Source organism: Vombatus ursinus, unplaced genomic scaffold (genome assembly GCF_900497805.2).
Source record: "Vombatus ursinus unplaced genomic scaffold, bare-nosed wombat genome assembly UNPS02014959.1, whole genome shotgun sequence".
NCBI lineage: Eukaryota > Metazoa > Chordata > Mammalia > Diprotodontia > Vombatidae > Vombatus > Vombatus ursinus.
The window spans coordinates 498,682-514,215 of NW_020954737.1; the positions used below are offsets into that span (position 1 = coordinate 498,682).

The 15,534-nt window shown below is 36.9% G+C and overlaps 1 protein-coding gene across 1 annotated transcript in view; it reads right to left on the minus strand.

Moving 5' to 3' along the window:
• Window positions 1-15,534, minus strand: part of RABL3 (RAB, member of RAS oncogene family like 3) — a 58,222-nt gene that overhangs the window by 15,482 nt on the left and 27,206 nt on the right. Inside the window, exon 4 of the mRNA XM_027845128.1 lies at window positions 11,808-11,922. Coding sequence (XP_027700929.1) covers window positions 11,808-11,922 — 115 coding nt within the window. The remainder of the gene's footprint in view (window positions 1-11,807; window positions 11,923-15,534) is intronic.

A 15,534-nucleotide genomic window follows, 5' to 3' on the forward strand; every position in this document is an offset into this window, starting at 1 on the left:
ACATAAGATTGTATATTAATTTTAATGAGGCAGTTATGAAGTCATCTTCTTTTCCTTTCATGTGTGTATTTGACCAGGTTTTGACGCCATTATGTTGTCTGTTTCTACATATCTATTCACTGATACTTTCCATCACTTACCAAGTCCCATTTCTTTACCCATTAATTTTTTGAGCTATAACTACAAGTTTCTGGAGCTACCACTTTAACAAGTGAGGGCCTAATAGGGATATTAAGTATCTTTATGTACAAATTAATAACCATCTACTTCAGTGATTTTGAAAAATCTCTTTTAGTGGAAGGACTCTTCACTTCAAATAAAACAGGGATAGCTGTCACAACAAAATCCTTTAAAAATATCTTTTCAACTCAACCACTAATAGTACCACTAACAATACCAAATAACATAGGGATGATTAAAAATTTTTTTCAAACAAATTTAATTCTCAATCTAAATAAATCTAATAATATCACAAAATAACTCAATTTAATGCAATTGAACTCAACAAGCACTTTTTAAGCACCTACTAAATGCCAGGCACTGTTAGATACTGGATTATAAAGACTAAGAATCAAACAGCATCTGCCCTCAGGTAGTTTATTTTTTTTACTAAGAAGAAACAAGACGATTACAAAAAGAAAATACAAAATACATACGAAACAAAGACAATGAAATTTAATAGGGGGAGAGAATGAACAATTGGTGGGGTCAAGAAAGGTGGCATCTAGACTGTGTCTTAAAGGAAGCTCAGGATTCTTAGCAGTGGTGGTGAGGCAGAAGAGTACTCCAGGCACCAACAGCTGTCTATGCAAAGGCATGAGTTGGAGCTGGGATATTATGTGCAGCAAAGAGCAATGAGTCAGTCTGTTGGACTGTACAGTGCATAGGAGAGTGATGTGAAATCAACCAGACTGCAAAGGGCTTTAAATGCCAAACCTCACCCTTTATATTTAATCCTAAGGCACTAGGGAGCCACTGAAGGGCCTTGAAGGGGAGAGACATGGTCAGACTTGTGCTTCAGGGATAGCAACTTGGTAGGTGTATAGAAGATAGATTGGAATGGAGAGACTTGAGGTAGGAGGATCAATTAAGAGAATACTGCAATAGTTCAGATGAGAGGTGATGAGGGCCTGCAGAAGGGTGGTAGCTATGGGAGTGGAGAACAGCTTCAGGGAAGTGGTGAGTCTAGAAAGTCAGGCTGCAAGGGACTGAGAGATAAGTCAGAGTTGAAGAAATGGAGGCAGTAAGTGCAGCCAGCCCTTTCTACAAGTTTGGTTATAAAAGAGAGAGAGAGATCAATGGTAGCCTGAGGGTCAAGTAGAAGGTCCCCCCCCCCTTGATAATTTATTTATTTTTAGTTTTCAACATTCACTTCCATAAGATTTTGAGTTTTAAATTTCTCCCCCTCCCACTCCTCACCCAGTCCCAAGACAGCGTGCAATCTGATATAGGTTCTACTTATACCTTCATATTAAGCATATTTTCCAATTAGTCATGATGTAAAGAACAATTAGAACTAATGGGAGGAACCACAAGAAAGAAGCAATAAAACAAAACAACAAAGGAAAAGGGGAGCAAACAGTATGCTTCCATCTGCATTCAGACTCCATATTTTTCTCTCTGGGTGTGGACAGCAATTTCCATAGTGAATCTTTCAGAGTCGTCTTAGATTCGTGTATTGCTGTGAAGAGCTCAAGTGGAAGTTTTTAAGGATGGAAGAGACTTGGCATTTTTTAAGTCAATGGTGAAGGGAGTTAGTAGGTAAGGAGAGAGAAACTGATTTAAGGGACAAGCTCCTAGAAGAGATAGGTAAGGGTCCAAAAGTGGAAGAGCTAGCGTGGTTGAGGAGAAGGGCCACCTCTTCTTCAGAGACTGCAGCAAAAGTGTGGAATAGTGGAGGAGAGAAAACTTAGTGTGGGTGGTCTTTAAGATATTCCCAGTATAGCAGGCCAATGCCTATTTTATATATATATGAATCCTTCTGCTGAAAGGAAGGGAGGTACAGGTATAGGAAGGCTGAAGTGAAGGTATGGAGTAGGGGGTGTGACAGTCAATCAGGGAAGAATAAAATACAGCAGTGAGTTGAATAAATCAGTAGTGAGCCTAGTCGCTAAGGTCACAGGTCTTTACTATGCTAGCACTTCTTTGAGATGCTCTCAAAGTGAGAAAAGGAGAATTAAGGAATTAAAGAATTTAGAATTAATGAAGAGCACGTCCTTGTTTGCCACTGCCGAGGTGCTAGAAGGGGAGTGACTTCAACCTAAGGTAAACAGTCAATGGCTTCAGAATTGATTGATGACTGTCTGTTGAGAACATCATGGAAGTGTTCAGCACATCCCTCTAGGATCAAATCCTTATCACTAATCAATGTGGCTCCATCAGCACTGAGTAGTTGAGATGCACCATAAATAGCCTACAGGGCATCATAAAAGTGTTCTGGATTGTTACTATCAGAGTAAAGTTGAATTTCATCTGCATTCTTACTGAGTCAAAGAATCCTGCATCTCTTTAAGCTTTGCTTGTACTTTACTTTTGATGGAGTTAAATGCTACCTTCTTAGAGGTGGATGAACTATCCTGCTGATAAACCACATGGGGTGTTTTGGAGGCTCCGAAGGAAAGCATGGGAGAGAAGAGGTACTAGGTTGCCTACCAAACTGAAGGTCTACAGAACCGCTGTGCTGACCTCATTGTTGTACACCTGCGAAACCTGGGCAGTCTACCAGCTCCATGTCAGGAAACTGAATCGCTTTCATTTGAATTGTCTTAGGAAGATTCTGAGATCACCTGGCAGGGTACGGTGCCACACAACGAGGTCCTTTCTCAAGCTAACCGCGAAGCAGTCAAACGCTACTGTAGAGAGTGCAACTCTGATGGGCTGGCCATGTTGTTTGAATGCCAAATGTACACTTGCCTAAAAGACTATTTTATGGAGAACTCACATGAGGAAGATGCTCAGAAGGTGGTCAGAAGAAGCAATACAAGGAAACTCTTGAGGTCTCCCTGGAGAATTGGAATAGATTGTGTGACATGGTAGATGCTGGCAAAGGACCGCCCAGCATGGTGTGCCCTCATTAAAGACGGTGCTGTGCTCTAACAGCAAAGAAGAACTGCAGTAGCTCAAAAGAAATGTGATATGTGCGAAATTTAGAGACATCTCCATCCCAATGTTCGCATGAATTATTTGTGCCCAACCTGTAGCAGAGCCTTCTGAGTTTGTATTGGTCTGATCAGCCACGGTCGGACACACTATAACTTAACCCCAATATGGTGAAGTCCTTTTGGTCCTCTTTGAGAATGAAGGATAACAACCAGCCAACTGCCAAGTGTTTCTTATCATTGGAAATAATTTGTGTGCCATACAGCCTGACTCTAGTAGATTGTACACAATTACATTACCATTTCAAGAGTTTAAATTGTAAATTTTCAGCATATTGTTTGTAAATGCCTTCATACTTTTTAAAGAATCATGAGTTGATTTTAAGACGTTAGTAACGTAACACACAATGCACACCAGGATCATTCAAAGTAAATACACTGGAGATCACTATTATCTTAGCTAGAATTTAGTACTTGAACTAGGTTTATAAATGTTTTGTTTCACCATCAGCATCTTGATTATGAACACTTGTGCATTTCTGCCTCTTTAAACTTACTGATTTTATCTAGTTGTCTAGAATCAAAATTGGAACAAAAAAATACCACCTTAATATTTTGCCACCCTCCCCCAACCAACATGATTTTGCCAGGCTGCCCACATACATTCAAGTGATTATGTAGTGCATTCAATGATAATAAGCAGCCAACTTTTTGGCTATATGATTTAAAACAAACATATCTGCAGAACCTCATAGAGCGATGAGTGAAACAAAATTTGAGAAATACAGATCTACTAGACTTATGTGGGCCCAAGAGATGACCTAGAGTCAAAGTGCTTAAACCAATGAAAACAGGATGATTGACAGGCATCTTATTGTTTACTTATTGTTAGGCAGCTGGGTGATGCAGTGGATAGAGTCCCCTGGACCTGGAATCAGGAAGAGCTGAATTCAAATCCAGCCTCAGATACTAACTGTATTCTGAATTATTTAATCTCTATTTGCCTCCATTTCCTCATCTGTAAAATGGGGATAATAATAGCACTTACCTTCCAAAGTTGTTGCAAGGATCAAATGAGATAATATTTTCAAAGTGCTTACACAGTGCCTGGCACATGCTTGGTACTATATAACTGATGATAATAATAATAATTATTACTAATTATCATTATTCTTGAATGCTGACTCAGAAGAAGATTTCATCCAGGAATTATGCCCAGAATTTTGGCTATGGAGTATTTTCACAGTTACTTGGAGACATCCTAATATTTGAAAGTATAAGCTAAGGGGTTTTGAAGTATAGCACCAAGATGGGAAATTCACATTATGCTTCCAAGAATACCCAAGATCCTGTTACGGCTACTCTACCTCTGTGCCATAGGGGAAAGTGACAAGCTACCAGGGATTCATTTGGGAATGCACAATGGACAGATGATAGAGAGAGGCTGTGTCTCCACATCATTAGTTTTGCATACCTATTAAAAATGGTTTTGTAGCTCTGGAAAAGCCACTAAGCTTCTCTGGGTCTCAGTTTCAGTTTCCTCATTTATAAAACAGAGGGAGATAGAACAGATCTAAGATCCTTTCTAGTTCTAAATCTATGATCTTATAAAACTGGGACAAAGATTGAATACAAAAAGGGGGTAATTTATAACTAGAAAGCAAACTTGTATTGACATCCAAGCACTAAGAAAATGATCAGAAAACATCAGTGTCCTTCGGGTCTGAAAAAAGGGTTATTTACTGAATTCACCCAAAGGCAAAAGAATGATATAAATGTTGTTTTATTTTGCTGGAAAGAAAGATGGAGCACCACATTATCTAAGTTCTTTCTATGTATGAAAGATAAGCCAGGTGTGGATTTTAAAAAATATGTTACAAGCAAAAACTAAGTCAGCAGAAATAGAGTTTCAAGACAACTCAGGCTGGCTTGTGTCAGTAAATCAATAAACCAGTCAATACAGCCAAATTGAGTACAGTTTCCCCTTTTCTTCAGTTCTTTTCCTTTTCTTTCTTCCTTCCTTCCTCTCTCTCTTTTCCTTCCTTCTTTTTTTTTTTTTAAATATCTGAATCAGGGATAGTCAAACTTACTGAAACACTATACCAAACAATAATTTTCAGAAATTTGAAAGCCCCATGACTGGCCAGCCTTTATTTATGAGTTCTACTGTTTGTAATCTACCTTCTAAAAACATTAAAATCCTTCTCATCACATCATAGCTAATTACTGCTAGAGACCTTTGACTCTTACTTATAACATAAGCACTGATTTGAGAGACAAGGTGTGAAACTGTGATTTGCCTTATTAATCATTGAAGTGTTGTGTTTGTCCTCAATTTCCCCCTTTTCCTTTTTAGTCCATGACACATATTCCCCCCATATCACATACACATTCTTATTTACTCCCTACCAAAAATTCCATCCATGACAAATCATCTCAGACAAGCCCATCTCCCTGTTATACTTTCACTGATGTCTCCTGGACAACTAAGCAGGAATGCACTCACAGTGACTCAGCTACATTCCTTGACACCTGAAAAATTCCTATTAATCCTTTTGACAAAAATATTATCTTCTTCAAGAAGTCTTTCAAGTAATGCTGTCCCTCACCCCCTTTTTCCCACCTCATGTTCCACTTTTTCAAAATACATTTTATTGACGTCACCCCATCAATAACCCCTGGGAAAAAGACACCCCCCCTCCAAAAAAGCCCTTTCCTGGACTAGACTGAACCCCACCTTTTGACAAAGAAAAACACTTTATACAGTGACTATATCTGACTATGTATACAATGTTCTACCCCAGTAGTCCCTCAGCTGAGAAGGTATGTTTCACTATGTGTTTCCTGGATCCTTTGTCATTTTTTTTCAATTGTTCAGAATTCAACTTCTTTTTAGTGATTTTTTTTTTCATTTACAATGTTGTAATCAATGTGTATGTATATGGATCTTTCAGTTCTGCTTATTTTCCTCTCTGAGACAATTCTCTCATAAAACTCTCCTTGTTTCTCTGAATCTTTCATATTTGTCATTTCTTTTAACTGCAGAAGAATATTCCATTACATTCATATTACAGATTTTTATCCATTCCCCAATCAATGAGCACCCAATTTGTTTCCACTTCTTTGTTACCACAAAGAATCTGGCTATGCATATATTAGATTTTGGTGTCTTTGACTTCCTTGGTGCATAAGCCCAGTAGTGAGATCATTTTTCCAAATGAATTTTGTTTTTATTATATTAGATTCTATAAAGGATTCCTTTTGTAATTTGATTGGTAAAACTCTTAAGTCTAAATTTACTCTAGTGGTATAGTTATTTTTATTATATTGGCATAGTCTTGCTGTAAGTACTGAATGTTCCTTCAGCTGCTTAAGTTGTTTATTTCTTTAAGGAGCACTTTGTAACTGAATCTATACGTGTACTTTGTCTGCTCTGTTAAAGTGATCCCCAGATACTTAATACATTTTGTAGCTACTTGAAATGGAATTTCCTTTTCTATTACTGCCTCTTAGATTCTGTTATTATTATATAAAAAAGCTGTTGATTTTTGAGGGCTTATTATGTAGTCTGCAATGCTGATGGAGTTTTTAACTGTCTCAGTATCTTTACTGATTCCCAAGATATTCTAAATAAACCATGGTATCATCAACAAATCTCTTCTTTTATCTGAACTACTTTGTAAAGTTTTTAGCATAAAGGAGCATAGGACTTTGGCAAAGTCTTTTTCCACATCTATTGAGATAATCATGTGGTTTTGGATGTTGGTTTTAATAGGATTAATTATGTAGATTATTTTCCTAGTGTTGAGTCATCCCTGGTATAAATCCAATTCAGTCATCATGAATGGTTTCTTAAATGATTCATGGTAAACTCTATGACCAGATTCTGTTTATTTTTTCTGAATCAATATTCACTGGTGACATTTATCTGTAGTTCTCTTGCATATTATTCTTCTCAGGTTTAGATATTAGGACTATATTTTTCTAATAAAAGGAATTACATACAGTGCTCTCTTCCTCCATTTTTGAGAATAACTTGTACAGTATTGCTACTAATTGCTCATTAAAAGTTTGATAGAATTCTGCTGTGATTCTACCAGGACCAGGAATTTTTCCTTCAGCAGTTCCTTTATAGCCAAGCCCTTATTTCTTTTCCTCAGAGGGTATTTAGTCTTTTCAGTCTTCTGTTAGATTGTGTATTTTACATTTTGAAGAAATTCCACAATTTGTGTGTCTGTGTTTTCAGTTTTATTACCATATAATTGTGCAAACTATGTTCTGATTATGCTTTTCATTTTTTCTGGTTTTGTTGTGGTTTCACCTTGCTCCTTTGCTATTCTGTTGATTTAATTTTCTGGTCTCTATTTAATCAAATTGGCTTAAGTTTCATCAATTTTATTAGAGATTTCAAAGAACCAGTTTTCAGTTTTATCATTTCAAAAGGTTTTTTTTTATTTCTAGTTCTTCTATTTCTCTTCTAATTTTTAAAACAACCTCTTATTATGCTTATTTTAAATTTATTTGTTGGTTTTCTAATTTTTAAATGCATATTCAATTTATTAGTCCTCTTTTTCTATTCTGTTAATGTATTTTTATAAGGATATGATTTCTTCCCTGAGGATTGCTTAAGTGGCATCTCAGAAATTTTGGTATGTTGTTACATCATTATAACTTTTTTTTCACATAATTATTGTTTCTATGATTTGTTCTTTGATCCACTCCCCATTTAGGATTTCATTAAGTCTCCATTTGAGTGTCTATCTTTTGTTTGTGGTCTGTAAAGGATGTTTGTTATTTCTGCCTTTTCACATTTTATTTGTATTATTTCTGTGCCCTAACAACATGGTCAATTTTTTGTAAAAGCTCCATGTGGTGCTGAGGATTATGTATATTCTTTAGCAGGCCCACTTAGAAGACACCATTGGTCTTTTAGCTCTTATTTCTCCGGAAAATTTGTTCAATTTTATATTTTCTCATCAGTTTATTCTTTTTCAGATGCATCCAAAACTGAGAGCAAGACACTGAAGCCTCCAGCCACTACTGTATCACTATCTATGTCTTCTTGTAGTTCAGGTAATTTCCTTTTGCGAATTTAGTTAATTGGAGCATGTAAGTTTAATGCTGATATTGACTTGTTGACTATAGTTCCTTCCAGTATAATGTGGTTTCTTTATTTATCCCTTTCAAAGTTGTGAATATTTGTTTTCGCCTTGTCAGATAGAATGAGTACAACTTATGTTTTTCTGGATTCATCTGATGCATAGTAAATTTTTTTCATCCTTTTATTTTTACTTTGTGTAATTCTGTTTTTAAAATGCATTACATTTTTAAAAAAAAATTAATTTATTTCAATTTATCAACAATCACTTCCATAAGCTTTTGAGTTTTAAATTTTTCTTCCCCTCCTTCCCCTTCTCCCTCCCCAAGATGACTCCTGATTTGACACAGTTAAAGTGCATTTCTTGTAAGAAAGCAACAGATTGTGGGGCTTTGTTTCCTTATCTACACTGTCACTTTTTCATTTTATCAGATTTTTTCTATCATTTAAGATTATGAGATTTAGGTTTACATTTCCCTCTATTTGTGTTTTTTTTTTTCCAAATTAGGATTTTTTTTTCCTCCTCTTCCTTTGTAAATAAAATACCATGTCTCTTTAGGCATTTCAGCTTAATCTACTTTAAGGCAACTCTATTCTACCTTTACCCCTCCCTGTTCCCTTTTGTTAGCTTTCCCCCCTTTTTGGAGTTTTGCTTGACTTATTAGTTTCTTTTTTCTTTCCTTTATCTAGTTACTTAATTCTTTACTTTTTTTCTCCTCTCAGGTAAGTAGCCAAGTAAAATTCCCTTTCCTTTCCATCAACTTGTTTTGTTATTTAGTTTTTAAAATTTCATTTTCTGAGCCTTTTTCTTAAAAAAGCATTTCTTTCCCTTGTTCTCTTCATTATTAATCTTCCCTTTCTGTCTCTCCCAGGCTTTTATTCTTTGATTCATGGGCCTTATACTTATTTAGTCATTCTTTAATCTCTGTACCCACATGGAGTTAAAGTTTCAAAAGTATGTATTTCTGATTCCTTCTCTTAAAGAGTTTCCATGTTATGGTCTTGTAGCTTTTTTCCCCCAGTATACTTTTAGAAAAAAAAAACAAACCAAAAAACAAAAAACCAAAACAATTCCTACAGGTAACAGAAAAGATATTGCCCAATGGTAGGAATATTCCTACATTCCAGAGAGTGCAGTTAATTACTAGCCTTTGCTCTCCATGGCACTCTCCTCCCCCTCCCCCCCCCATTTGCCATGAACATTCTCTAGGTACACACCCTCCCACTGCTGTGGGTGCTGCTTCTGGAGCTATGAATCTCCTTGTCCTGAGTGGTCTGAGCAGGCTGAATGGTCTCTCTAAGCACCAAATCCCTGGATATTATATCCATGTGCCCGGATTATATCCAAAGGTCCCATCTCCCCTTACAGAATATTTTTCTTCCTCCATGAGAGTATTCTTTAGTGAGATCCTCTTTTACCACTAAAACAAAATTTCCCCTTTTGATGCCCCCTTTTGCTTCCTCACTCATTCTTCTCCAGGCTGTCTTCCTCCTGAGAGATGACAGTTGTTTTCTCTTGACTGATAACCTTTACCTAGATTAAGCTTCATCACATTTCCTTCTATCTTCTTCCTCCCTTCTCCCCTTTTATGCACTCTCTCATTCTATAACTCAGTCCCACAAAAAAAAACAAAAAAAAAAACAAAAAAAAACAACTGATCGGTAGGCAGGGTGGTGATTAATCCATGACATTTCAGGTCTGTGTCTCTACTGTCACTTCTGTTTGCTTTCACTGTTATCTCCTTGTGTACTTTTAGAAAGAAATCTCATAATAGTTTTTCGGTTGTTGTGCTTGGTTGTGGTGTTTGTTTACCTTTCTGGCATATCTGTCATCAAAGCAAATAATCTGGTCAGTTCCGGTTAATTTCTAGGAAGGCTCTGAATACCTCCTTGTTACTGAACACCCATCTCTTTTCATTATTCGTTACGCTTGGGTTTGCAGGGTACATCATGTTGGGTTGCATCTTGAGCTCTTTTGCTCTCTGGAACAAATTTCATTGCTTCTTGCAGTTTATGGGGTGTGCAAAATAGTCTTGTTATTCAAATTTCCTTTCTTTTATATTTGAAGGCATTTCTCCTGGTTGCTTGCAGAATTTGTTATTGGAATTATTAAATTTCAACACTACTTGTCTTGGAGTTTGCAGCATGGGTTTTTTTTTTTTTTTTGGTCATCTGTTGATTCTTTTGATTAGTATTTTCTCCCCTCTGTGTAGAAGTTCTACGCGGTTTTCCTGTAATGTTTCTTGCATTATAGTGTTCAGATTTTTTGACTTGTCATGTTATCTGTAATCCTTAAGATATATACATTTCCTGTTTTGCTTGTATGGAGATCGTGTTTTCGTCTAACATTATTGCTTTTTATTCTTTTACTCTTCCAGGTCATCCTTCATTTCGATGTATTTGCATTCCTGTTAAGTTATTCTCTCTTTTGTTTCTTTGGTGAGACTTGCCACCGTGGATTCAAATTCTTCTATTCTGCCAATTATTTCTGCTGTGTAAGTCATAAATTCTGCTTTTACAATTCCTATTTCTCTTTTAAACCATTTAGGAACCTGTTGCTATGGTTCCACACTCTCTTGAGAATCCACAGGTTCTTCTGTATCATCAGGAATTGATTCATTTTCTTTTGTCTTGCAATATTTAGTCACAGATTTCTGGACTTGTTTAGCTGATCTGGAGACCACATTTCCTTCTGTTATTAGCGCCTTCCCTTCAGTTTATCTGTTTATGCTCAAGGTCTTTAACCGACTGTTCTTCCTCCTGAGATTTCTGGTAATTTCAGTCTTTTTTCCCTTATTTTCCCCTACTGCTCATTTTCTGACTACCTCCCCTTTGATAGTCTCTGGGGGCTGGACCTCAAAGCCATCTCGGCCTCCATCCACACTGGGAAATTCATGCTTCACCAGCCTCAATGTCCTCCTCCAATGACATGTGGAGTGACAAAGCTGACCTCAGCTGGATGTTGGGTTTTCTCCCCACAGCTTACTGGAGTGCTGCACAGTCACACACAAGTGTCATGCTCTGGTTCCCTCTATTCCTCAGTCCTCTGGCTGACTGTAACGGCAGGACAGGGTGCTAATGCACTGTAGTCCCTGCAACAACAGGCTTCTGCCTTTTGGCTTTCTGTGGCACTGGGAGGAGGGAGGAGAGGACAGAAGTGAGCTCTGGTGCAAGCCTGTGGGTTAGCTCCTGTAACCCTGTTAGAGTGTGGTGGACAATGGGGCAGGTGACGAGGGAGCATGTTAGTTCTGTGCTATTAATTCAGTGGATTGTTACCTTGTTAGGGTTCCTGGTGTCCTAGCCCGTGAGGACAGCTGAAATTGCTTTAATATCTCTTGTACCTAATTCCTATTCTGGAAAGGTTTGAGATGTTTTGAGGATCTAGTTCTCCATCTTGTTGGTCACGTGACATCTCTTATTTTCATATAAACCTTAGATGTTCATATATAAAAAAACAAGGCCTTAAAAAAATTAGCCTTGTTCTTCAAACAAATGTATAAATGTTTTTGCAGAGAATATGCTTGAAGTTACCTTAACACTTGAATGCAACAGGTAAAGAAGATAACAACCTGAAGTTCGAGTAATTTCTTGTCTAAAAACTACATACTTACCCATTGGTAACTAAGACGCCACTTGGGACCAAATCTCTGTTGACAGCTTCCAATGACCAACGATATAAATTCTGAGATGACTTCTTATTCGTTAAGTCATGGACTAAAATAATGCCTAAAATGCAATAGGAAAAAAATTACCAGTAATGTCATGGCTCCTTTTGCTCCTAAACTCCACTAATCCCAATATGCTATTGCCTCATGAGTTGAGAATCCTAGTATCTGATTCAACACGCTAAACCAGAGGTGGGGAACCTGCAGCCTTGAGGCCACATGTGGCTTTCTAGGTCCTTGGGTGCAGCCTTTTGACTGAATCCAAACTTCATAGAACAAATCCTTTTATTAAGGAATTTAATAAAATTCTAAACTAAGAAAAGGTTCCTTCATAAAAAAGTGTTTTAAACTCATTTAAAACCTCTTCCTTAAGTAATTAGATTGTTATTTTTATAGCTTCACTGATCTGTGAAGGCTGAGGTAATGACATTCAATAGCTGCAGTGTCCACCTCATCATTAAAGAGAACTAGAAAAGACTGAAACCAAGAATTTATACCCAAAGGGCATTTATTGAGTACCTATTAGGTATTTAAAGCGCTATGCCATACACAGGTACTATTAATACTACAATAATTTTTTAAAAAGTGACATCATAAAACAAAACCTTATTAATCTGATATTGGTTTATAAGAAAAATAACAGTTCACATTTATATGGTTTACAGGGCATGTTCCTCACAACAACCCTGTGTGGGAGTTAGGGTAAGTACTATTATGCTCATTTAACAGATAGGAAAAGTAAAGCTCATGGTCATGACTTGGCCATGGTCAGTTAGTAAAGCAGTGGAGCTGAGAGTAGGGCCAATGTCTTCTGACACTAACAGCTAAGCTGTTTGCCAACTGCCAAGGGAGGAAAGAGGCAGAAGGGATAGAAATAGAGAAGAGACTGCTATTCTTTAGCTAATAAGATATAGTACATTTAACTTGAATCAAATTAGTTCAAAAAGTCCATTCTTAATACTTCTTACATTTAGAACTAACATTTTCTACAGTAATACTATATTTCAGAGTTGAATTTAAAAGAGCAAAAGGTGTATACAAGGGTAAAGAAAAAATCTAAGAAGTGTAAACATTAATGAATTTGTGAGAAAAATATGAAAAATTCAGAATGTAGGATCAATGAAGCTAAGAAATATGCAAAAGTAGAATTAGTTAAAAAGTAGAATCTGTCAAGGTCCTTAAAAAAACAGGCAAAGTTTTTGTTTTTTGTTTCTATTCCCAGTAAGACAGAGAAAGAAAAAAAGATCACTGACAACTAGTGGCTATAGGTGAGATGATAATTCATAGGAAAGAACTATTGCTCATTATAAATTCAATGGTCTGGCCTAATTGTTTTTGAGGGAAAAAATAATATGAGAGAATACAGCAAGTTGGTAGGATGCCAATAGGTCACACCTCAACTCTCAGCTTTACCACTTTTGTCCATAATCCAGAAGTGCATAAAAAACTGAAAAATCTCATCCACTCCAGGCACAGTGGTACCATCAATTCCAAATGGGCAAAGCATGGAGGGCAGAATTTTCTGCCCCTTTCTGATCTTCAAAACCATTTTTTTATATGTTGTTTGCCTAGGGTAGGCCTGCGGATCACTGCTGAATCTCATTACAGCACGGTAAAGATATGTGTTACTGCTTTTTTATGAATCTGGAGCTGAAAAACAGATTTGAATGAGAAGAACAAGTGAATGCATTTGGGGAAATATGCCAAAAACACAACGAAAGAATAAGAAAAAAGATATCAAGGGACTTTTCTGATGACTAAGATTAAAGATTAAAATGGACAAAAATAACTCAATTTAATAAACTTAAGTACCTCCTAGATACAAAGCATGATCAAAGACAAAAAAAAAAAAAATCAAATTGTCCTTGAACTTAGGGAACTTGCTTTTCACCAGGGGTATAAAAGGCATACCAAAGTAATAGATAAAAAGAAATCCAGAAACTACTTTGACTTTCATCTGCAAAAATAAAAGAGAAAAAGACAGATTCACATATCCAGACAAGTTTCTTTTTTTGAAACCAGGACCATATGCTTTGCTAATGAAAATTTTGTAAAGTTTTTTTAGTATTTGAATGTGGGTCTTAGCATTCAATTTAATTCAAACATTTATTAAGCCCCTAGTATGAGTAAGGAATGGCAGCAAAATGTAGTGCATAGAGAGTGAATAGTCAGAAAGACCTGAGTTTGAATCTCCCCTTTCGCATGTATTACTGTATGACCCTGGACAAGTCACTCTCAATGCCCCAGGGAGCTTCCTCACCTGTGTGCTACAAAGAAGGTGTGGCCTGAAACACTGGAGGAAGTTACTCACATGGAGTTCCCATAATGGATAACTAACAAATGGCTGACAACAAGGCAGATAGCCAAGTGTCCCTATTGGTGATGATTCATTACAGCTATCCTTTCCACATCATAACTTTCCCCATTGTGGTTTCAATATACTGTGAGTTGGCATAAAAATTTGGGCATCTTTTGGGAATTTTGCGGAAGCTGCAGACAACAAGTGAAGACCAGCAGATGACACAGAAAAAGTTTAGAAATTTAGAAATACAGAAAGTATATAGCATTGTATACCATCAACTCAAATTTTACAATAAGGTACTGTGAACCTCTCATAAATGAAAAAGACAAAATTCAGACTTCTTCTCTGGTATGACGGGAGGGCCAAGAAGTTTTACACAGATTTTCCAGATTGCAGGGGTGCTATGCCCCTGAGCCCCACAATGTGAAAGAGATAACTATATAATAATCTGACAGAATCTAAGCTCATCACTCCCTGGGGAGCATGGGGTAAGATTCAACTCTTCTTTTCTTTCTTTTTTTTTTTTTGGTGAGGCAATTGGGGTTAAGTGACTTGCCCAAGGTCGCACAGCTAGTTAGTGTCAAGTGTCTGAAGCTGGATTTGAACTCAGGTCCTCCCGGCTCCAAGGCTGGAGCTTTATCCACTGCATCACCTAGCCACCCCTAAGATTCATCTCTTCTAAGAAGCTTATCCTTTGGCTATTGTTTTATTTTATCTTTTCTCAATAGTTCTATATATCTCTATACCATGATCATTCACAAAATATATGCTGCCTTGTTGTTTTTATAGTGGATCCATGTAAGTTTAATGCCTCCAATTGGCCGTGCCACTTGTTAGAGGCTGGGATTGGTGGGTTATGGGGTACCCAATGTGGTAATTCCTATATTCTTACATAAGTTCCTAAAAGGGCAAGTACCGTCCTTTACTTTTTTTTGGTACCCCTTACAGCATTTTTCTCTAAGTCTACACAAGCAGTAGATGCTTGAGAGATGCTACTTGAATGTAGGTATGGCACAGTCTATAAAGAGCTATGTGTTCTAACAAAAAGGTACAAATCTTCTGGGAAACCAGGGACACTTGGGTAACTACAGGTCAGCGAAGGACTCTGTGGTCAGCAAACCTGTGTCAATAACTGTAATTTGGCTTCAGGGTACCTTTGGCTCCCATTAAATTCAATAAACAACAACAAAATATCTAATGATGTGTGCACAGCACTGTGTTAGGTCCTGGTCTAAAATTGGTAGGGATTAATTTTAGATAAGACAGAATTCCTGCCCTTATGGAACTGACAATATATGTAAGGAAGACATACATAAATAACTATATTACAAAATAGACAGTAAAGGCAAGTGAGGTACACAGTACTATGTG